At 43.9% G+C, this 9,280-nt stretch overlaps 1 protein-coding gene across 1 annotated transcript in view; it reads right to left on the minus strand.

Moving 5' to 3' along the window:
- Positions 1–8,765, minus strand: part of NAF1 (nuclear assembly factor 1 ribonucleoprotein) — a 107,742-nt gene extending 98,977 nt beyond the window's left edge. Inside the window, exons 1-2 of the mRNA XM_073606032.1 lie at positions 8,613–8,765; positions 4,764–5,220 (exon numbers count right to left, since the gene is read on the minus strand). Coding sequence (XP_073462133.1) covers positions 4,764–5,209 — 446 coding nt within the window. The 5' untranslated portion in view covers positions 5,210–5,220; positions 8,613–8,765. The remainder of the gene's footprint in view (positions 1–4,763; positions 5,221–8,612) is intronic.
- Positions 8,766–9,280: the final 515 nt, after the last annotated feature.

The following is a 9,280-nucleotide window of genomic DNA, read 5'->3' on the forward strand; positions in this document are numbered from 1 at the left end:
CCAGGACACAATTGAAAAGAATGTGAAGGAAGCCAACTAGTGACATGTGCATTTTGGTATGTTCCAGTACAGTTCAATGCAGAAAAAAGGCAGCATGTTCTACTTGACTGTTGACTGTACTGGAATGCACTGCCATGGTGAGAACTGTGCCATTGTAATCCATGTAACCTACTATCCTGACGTTTTTGATGCAGAAGGAAAAAAAATGCATTGGCCTGCATGTGGTGAGAATCAGCCCCTAAAAGTGGTTCTAAAGCTAAAATGCTTTTTTACCTTAATGTATTACCTGCAATAAGGTGAAAAACGTTGAATCCTCTTATCGGGCACTGTGCCGTCTACAGGTCTTCTCTACCTGCTCTCACTACAGTGGCTCCTGCTGCTATTCGTCAAATCTTGTGAGGAGGAAGCGATGCCAAGCTGTGTGGGTCTATGGATGCACACAGCCTGGCTCAGCAGCATACCTGCATGTGAACCCCCATAGCACACAGTTTGCTGAGGTGGCACACAGAAGAGAAGGAACAGACAGTGCCAGCAGGGGACCATAACATTGCACAGAGCAGGTAAGTATAACACGATTATTTTAACCATTGCAGCCCCGGAAGGATTTACCCCCTTCCTGACTGACAATTGCGCGGTCGTGCGACGTTTCACCAAAACAAAATTGACGTCCTTTTCTTCCCACAAAATAGAGCTTTGTTTTGGTGGTATTTGATCATCTCTGTGGTTTTTATTTTTTGCACTATAAAACAAAACATAACAAAAAGCAGTATTTTTTACTTTTTTTCTATAATAAATATCTCCCAAAAAATAAAAAAAAATAAAAAATTTTTTCCTCAGTTTAGGCCAATATATATTCTACATATTTTTGGTAAAATATAAAAATAAAAAATGATCGTGACTGCGACATTGCATCGGACACTTTTGACACTATTTTGGGACCATTGTCATTTATACAGCGATCAGCGCTATAAAAATGCATGAATTACTGTGTAAATGGCCACTGGCAGGGAAGGGGTTAAACGCTAGGGGGCAATCAAGGGGTTAAGTGTGTCCTAGGGAGTGATTCTAACGGGGGGGGGGGGTGGGCTCACTACAACATGACAGAGATCACTGCTCCCGATGACAGGGAGCAGTAGATCCCTATCATGTTGCTAGGCAGAACAGGAAAGTGCCTTGTTTACATAGTTCTGCCGCTCTGTGACATGATTGCGGGACGCCGGCTGACAGAGTCCGCGGGACCCACGGGCACGCAGTACACGGCAGGCGCACGCCCACTAGCCCACAAATTAAAGGGGGATGTACCTGTACGCCTATTTGCCCACCGCTGCCATTGTGCATATAATCGCCGTGAGGCGGTCAGCAAGTGGTTAATTAAAAAAGAATAAATACATTTGCCATTAGAATCACCTAATGCAGGGACCATGCACACAGGCACAGACATTTCTTCTTCAGAAGATACCGCCACTGACAGAATTACCAAAATGTAGGGCTGCGACAAACAATTATTTTTATAATCAAATAGTTAGCCAGTTATGGTTTTGAATAATTGAATAAAAACCTCAGAAAAAGGTGTGGTGTAATTTAGTTATTGTGAACTATATAAAAAATATATATACACACACACACACATTTTTTTCTTCAACCTCTATATGCAGTAATAAAACAAATAGCCAGCTATATGGTTGGGGAAGAAAATATCAAATTCACTCTGAGAACAACAGACAGAAGAGATGTACAGTATATACTATTAGAGCTTGAATCTGGTACATAGACTCAGAGATAAAAAAAAATTTAAGGAAAAAAAAAAAAAAAAAATCCACCACACACCACATCTAAAACACTATTTTGCAGATTTTCAGACAGGACTATAATATTCTGCATTACAGACTCCCTTGTCATAGGCAGGTAGCTTGAAGACAGTAGTAGGTAGGGGTGTGTGTTGGATAGAGTTAGAACATCTGTCAGCAAGGAATAAAAGATCCCAAATTTTGGCTTGTCCCTAGAAAAGTAATAGAAGGGAAATCTTCCAATGTGGACCCTAGTTCTGGTTACCTGCCCCATCCCCCACCCCCAAGGGATTCCCTTAATTTGAAGGGCTTTTCTCTTACTTCCTTCCTTGGCTTGGGACAGAAAGTGAAGTAGTCTCCACACAAAAAAAAAAGATCTGACAGGGGTTATAACCCTCCCTTGTTCTATCGCAAATGAAAAAAAAAAAAAAAAGTTTTGACTACAGTACTACTTTTAATTAGTACTCAAGGCCAAGACTTTTTTGTATGGATATTATCATTTTAAATATAATGCACAATGCTGGTAAACTTTCAGTTTAAATATAATGGTAATGCCTTATATTACCATCCAGTCTATCAGCCTCCAGCTTCTCTGGGTTCAGATGCTGATCTTCCCTGCACAGAGCCCTTAAAGTGATTGCAAATGTTGGATTTTTTCTTTTTAAATAAACAAATATGTCATACTTACTTGCTCTGTGCAATGGTTTTACACAGAGCAGCCCCGATCTCCCTCTTCTGGGTTACCCCTCTAGTACTTCTGGCTCCCCCTGCCTTCAAAAAGCCCCTATAGCAAAATGCTTGCTATGGGGGGGGACACTCATGCGGGCTTAATCTGTGTGCTTTTGTTGACACACAATGTGGCTCCGCTCCTGCTCCCTTCTCACAGGCTGTGTGACAGCAGCAGGAACCAATGGCTCGCACTGCTACATCGGTGTCCTGTGAGTAGGAAGTGAAAGTAGTGCTGCTGCTTTCAGGCGCAGAGCTAGATTGAGATCAGGGTAAGTAAGTATGAAGGGATGGCTGAGGAGAGCAGCTAATCGCAGGTTTTTTACCTTAATACAAAGATTAATTATATTGCAGCTTATCAATTCTTAGATGTGGCAGCTGCATTAGCTTTCTTTTTTAGGTTCCGTTTCAACTATTTTAATTTGGTGATCTGGCCACTCACTCTGCTGCTTTACCACAGAAAAAGCTGTCCCGCAGAGGTAGCAGTTCAAGGGCTGAAACAAACTATTTACCATTGACAGGGGTGCTTAAAATGTGTGGCTTTATCTTCATCCCAAAAGGGAAAAAAAAGTTTGCTATAACTGCTTACAAAGTTTGACTTTAATTTGTTAGTGTATCTAGATCAGCTAGTCCATCTAACCCCCCCCCAGACTAACAAATGCTGTCTAAAGGTGCCCCTGTGCTCATTCGTCCAGAGTGGGGAAGCACTCCAATACAGGAGGTGTGTTACTGACCAGATCACCGTAGAAGAAAAAAATAAAAACACAATGATGCAGCCATCACATCTAATGATTGTTAAGCAGCAATATATATTACATTTTTGTTTTGGGTTTATTACCGCTTTAGGCTCAACAAATTAAAAAAAACTCCATAACAGAAATCTTTACCAACAGTTGATCCAGAGGAGTGCAAAAACACTTGTGTAAGGCCCCTTTCACACGGGACGGATCCGTGTTGATCCGCCCCGTGTTTATCCGCTGCTCAGCGGGGATCGCTTCGCTTTCCCCAGCTGAGCAGGCAGATGACAGGGCGGGACCCGCACACTGTGCAGGGACCGCCCTGTCAGATCTCCGCTCTCCCCTATGGGGGATCGGAGGAACACGGACCGTCTGTCCGTGTTCCTCCGATCCGCTCTGCAGAGGGATAGAAAAATAGGATTTTCTTCCGTCCGCAGAATCGGGTGTTATCGGATGTACATCCGTTGACACCCGCTATCCCATAGGGATGCATGTATGTCCGTATTTCATCCGAAAACGGATGGATGAAATACGGACATACTGTCCGCATGTGTAAAAGGGGCCTAAGGCATGATCCAATTTGCTCCAACAGCATGTGATTTACCTTGATCACCTATCTCTGGTGTTATTATGTCTAAATGTTAAATATGCAGTTATATTCTGCGCAATAAGGAATGCATTTTTTTTTTTTTTTATTACCATAATTGACTGAGCTGGCTACAACTAGTTCCTGGGGTAGTCTATTCCATATTTTCACAGCTCTTACTGTGAAGAAGCCTTTCCATATATGCAAATAAACTTCTCTTCCCCAGGGAGATTTACTAAAACTGGAGTGTGCAAAATCTGGTGTAGTTCTGCATAGATTTTGTCAAAGTTTAAAGGGTTACTAAACCCTCACATTTTTTTTTTTTTTTTTAACTAACATGTCATACTTACCTCCACTGTGCAGTTCGTTCTGCACAGAGTGGCCCCGATCCTCCTCTTCTGGGGTCCCTCAGTGGCACTAGTAGCTCCTCCCCGAATCGAGTGACCATGTCGGAGAATCGCTCTCTTTCAGTGGACCCACGTGCGGGCGTGTCCTGCTTCTGTGTCCATTCCATCTGTATGCAGCTCCCCCAATGCTTACCTGAGCCTGAACTCGTTCCAGCGATGTGCACAACAGCACTGCTCTCCCGACTCTCTCCCTCCTCACTGACTCAATCACAGCCAGGAGGGGGGAGCAGGAGTGGGGCTGAGCCCCGTTCTGCGTGTCTATGGACACACAGAGCAGGGCTAGGAAGCAAACAAGCACGAGTGCCCCATAGCAAGAGGCTTGCTATGGGGCACTCAGCAGGGGGCAGGAGCTAAGAGCGCCGGCAGGGGACCCGAGAAGAGGAGGGTCAGGGCTGCTCTGTGCAGAACTACTGCACAGAGCAAGCAAACATGACATTTTTGTTATATTTTTAATTTCTTTCGCATCACTTTAGAGTGAATAACTTCACCAAGATCACTTTATTCGAAAAGAACACCTTACCTGTCTGAAGAAGAGTCTGCTGAAGAACTTTCCTCCACTTCGTCATCACATACAGATAGTATTTCACCAGACGTTTGTGGAAATGAGACGGATATATGCTGAGATTCCCCAGGATTTCCATTATGCATAGCTACTGTATGGTTTTCAAAATGCAAGGTTTCACCGAGTTCCATTTGTTCTTCTGGCTGTACTTCACAAGACTGACAGGAACCAGGCTTATCTTCAATCCTAGGGATTCCAGCTGCTGAGGAAGAGGTCTGCATTCCTTCCTTATTATTATTTATAGGTTCTTCAGCATCAATTCCACATCCAGACAATGGACCTTCTTCTCCGGGATCTAAACCTGCCATGGCTGCTTCTTCCACTTTAACATCAGAATTGCTGGTATTGCTCTCTTGAGTGTTGACAGCCACTTCAGCTACAGCAATTTCTTCCTGTGTATCCATAGTATTCTGCTCTGTATTATAAAAGAATGCCATTAAAATGAGTGTACATTGTATTCAGCAGTTATCTTTAATGACAGTAAACTTGTAGTGGGCAACAACTAAATGCTGTTAACACCATGATCCCTACAAACTTGCATCCACCACATACAGTCAATATTCCATTGCTTCTTAATGTTAGGTGGTAAGCTGGACTGACTAAACAAGATCCGACAATGTTCCAAAGATTACTGTACTCACAGCTAAAAGAACAGAAATGGGAGTCTGTTGTATTTTAACCACTTCAATACCGGGCACTTTCACCCCCTTCTGCCCAGGCCAATTTTTTCAGAGCTGTCACACTTTGAATGACAATTGTGCGGTCATGCAATACTGTACCCATATGACATTTTTATCATTTTTTGAGACACAGAGCTTTCTTTTGGTAGTATTTAATCCCCACTGGGTTTTTTATATTACTTGCTAAATGAAAAAAGACCAAACATTGAGAAAATTTAGTTTCGGTTTCAAAACGTTGCATATAAGTAATTTGTCTTCTTCATGAATGTGCACCGATCATCAGTGCCCTGATTTCCAGTGTAAATAATGTCTTCACTGTGCCCTGTCAGATTGGCTCATTTTTCCTCACACGCCATCTGTGTGAGGAAAGGAGAGCCGATAGCCAGCAAGTCTGTTTACATGTGACCAGCTGTGATTGGACACAGCTGATCACATGGTAAAAGGCCGCTGTAATAGGCCCTCTGCCCCAATCTGTGATTTGCTGTGTCCAAGGGACACAACAATCACAGACACTTCCCGATGTGTGCCCCAGAACTAGAGAGCCGCGCTGTATTGAGGTGGGCAAGTGATTAAATTAACTGTAATGTCTATGTTTTTTCCCATAAAAATAACAACGTTATACTTACCTGCTCTGTTGCAGTGGATTTGCATGGAGCAGCCCAGATCCTTCTCTTCTCGGGTCCCCCTTCTGTGCTCCTGGCCCCTCCCTCCCGCTGAGTACCCCCACAGCAAGCAACTTGCTATGGGGTGCCCGAGCAGAGTCACAGCTTCCTGTGTCTATTCAGACACGGAGCCCTGACCCAGCCCCGGCCCCTCTCTCTGTCTCTCTGGATTGGCTAGCCGACTGATTGACAGCAGCCAATGACACCGCTACTGAGTCTCAGCCAATCAGGAGGGAGAATCTCAGAAAGCGGAGACACTCCTGGACATCGCTGGACAGAGAGGGACCTCAGGTAAGTCTTAAGGGGGGTTGCTGCACACAGAAGGCTTTTTATCTTAATGCATAGAATGCATTAAGATAAAAAAAAATAAAAACACTTTACAATCCCTTTAAGGCATGTCTGACAGTTATAAAATTAGGAAAGAATTTTTTTTCCTTTGTGCAAAAGCAACACACCTGCCTCCATTAGTTCACCTTTGGAACATGTTCTAGCAGCTGTAGCCCCTCCCCTCTAGTAACAGCTGGCGGGCATCTTCTCTGGGCGCCCATTGTCACCATTTCAAAATAACATGGCCACACAGGGCTCTGCTCGCCCAGCCACATTATTCATTCACAGTCCTCTGAATGGGAAACGACAAGTCCCGACAGTCTTTGGGGCTTTCGGCTTGTAGTTTCAATGAACTACCATGGCGCTGTTCAGTGTGTATCTGTCTGCCCGTATGAGGCACAAGCAGACAGATACACTGAGAAGTCTGCAGGGATCCTGCATGGCACCCGCAGGTGCAATGCTTTCCAGGCTCCAAGTAAAAAAAAAAAAAAAAATGAATGCACATTTTTTTTACCGGTAAAAAGATGTGCATTTATTTTTATTTTTTTTTTTAAAAGGTGAAGTTATTCTTTAATGGTAGGGATACAATAGAACAAGATACACTTTGATACTGCCCTATCTATCAGAATAAATAAAAATTATTAAAGTGGCTGGTACCATCTGACATGAAATATGAACAAAGCATATCCCTCAATTCAGAGCTCTAAGTGTAATTTCTCTCTGCTGTCTCATTCTTCTGTTATCTGTTTGAGTCACTTCTGACAAGCTTTCCTGACAACAAGAGAAAAAAAGACGAAGAAGAAACTCCAGCACACCTGATTGACAGTGTCAGCTCTGTTCCTGTGTGCTGTGTGAAGGGGAGGGGGTGTCCCTACCCTGCAATCAGCTTTCTCTGAGCTCTGCAGAGTGTACCTTTAGCTCCATGGCCCCTGCTTTCTAAAAGCTCAGACATGCTGTATAAATTCAGCAATTTTAACTGATGTAGAGAAGACTGCAGATAAAAAGGTACAACTTATGTAGGAGGATTTGTTTCATCTCTATGAATCACCTTAGGTCAGTCAGTTCACGGATTTATGTAATGCTGGGTTAGTTAGTGCAGTAATCTCCCCACTGAGCTACTGCGTCTTGACAGGGGGACTGCCCTTTCCCACTGCGCGCGCCTGCCCCTCTTGGTGCGCAGCAATCAGCGATGCGCTGTGTCTCTAGGAGACAGCACATCACCCGTCGTGGTAAAGAGCCGTTGATGTGGGCTTTTTAATATGTGACCAGCTGTGTCCAATCACATCTGATCACGTGTAAACAAATGCCGGTTTCAGCATTTCCTTTCCTCAGCACTGTGAGTGTTTGAGGAAAGGAAAGCAGATAACTGACTTTCCTGTCTGGACAGGGGTATTTACACTGATAATCTGGGCACCGATCATCAGTGCAGCCCCATCAGTGCCGCCTCAATCGGTGAATAGAAATTACTTCTTTTCAAAACTTTTAGAGCAAGAAAAAGGTAACCATTTTACAACAGAATCTAATCAGTATCTAATGCCACTTTTGCAATCTTCACTTAGGTGAGAATGATGCCGCTTGCCCCGCCCCCTCCTTGAAAACACATGAAATGTCCCAGGAGGCGGCAGGATCACTGACAGAAGTGTGCACATGTGCAGCATGGTGCCAGCTGTGGTTCTTTAGGGCACCACAAGCAGCTCACATACCCAATATGGCAGAACAGGGAAGCCACTGTGGGAAGGCAGTGCTGGACTCCAGAGACTGGAATGTCCCTTAGTCAGAAAGAGCCATGATTTGTAAACACAAAGCGGAGTTCCTCTTGAACTCTGATTAGGGAGTATGGAAAGGACATTTGCACAGTCGGTCCACCTTAAAAGCTCAGAATACACAGGTGATAGGATTACAATCCCATAGGTTATGACAAGTCATGTCTATCCCCAAAATTAGATCTAAAAGAGGGAAAAACATGGCCTACACCTTCTCATGAAGGAAGGACAACTTCACATGTAACCTCCATTAAATTGGTTATTATACTATAGGGAGTAAAAGACATTGTAATCCCATAGTCTACCCACTCTGACCCGTGCACGGGTGATTATAGACCCCCAATGACAATGAGCACACACCGGCACAACACTCACCACACAGCGGCGATCAGTCCGTCATTGCTCTGCCCGGCTACTCTCTGACTCCATGCGTGCACTCCACGCCGCTCAGTTTTGCGGTCCAAGCCTCGTTCTCAACCAGTTGTTTTCTCGTCTGCTGGTTGGTTGAACTTGCCGGAAGTTTGTTCCATGTTTTTCTATGATTGGACTGTTTTTCTCCGGTGACCTCACCCAGAACTGTACTGTGCTGTGCTGTGCTGCTCACATAGGCACCGATTACTATATCAGTCGGTCACCCGCATGCATGTGGAGAGCATCAGATCACATCTCCTCTCTGTATCTCCACTATTTACTGGTGAACGTTTCTAGGCACCGTAAGCTTAGTGAATATAAAACCACCACTGAGGAGAGCAGGATGGGTAAAGTGGGAGTAAACTCCTGCATGTGATTTTTATCTTCAAGATAGCTTATAATAAAGCTCTTCTGTAGGTAAAATGAATATCTCCTAAACGTGTACCATTTACCATTTGGAAGATATTGCAGTGAGCAGCAGCCAGGGACGTCACCAAAAAATGCGCTCTGAGGGCCGGTTCACAGCACAAAAACGCACTCCAGATCCGTTTTGGATGTGTTACTGCATGTGCAATTTTAATGCATTTTTTTTTTTTTTTCATTTCCAGGTGCTCTTTTTTCCTGTTTTTTTT

This window comes from Aquarana catesbeiana, linkage group LG01 (assembly GCF_042186555.1).
Source record: "Aquarana catesbeiana isolate 2022-GZ linkage group LG01, ASM4218655v1, whole genome shotgun sequence".
NCBI lineage: Eukaryota > Metazoa > Chordata > Amphibia > Anura > Ranidae > Aquarana > Aquarana catesbeiana.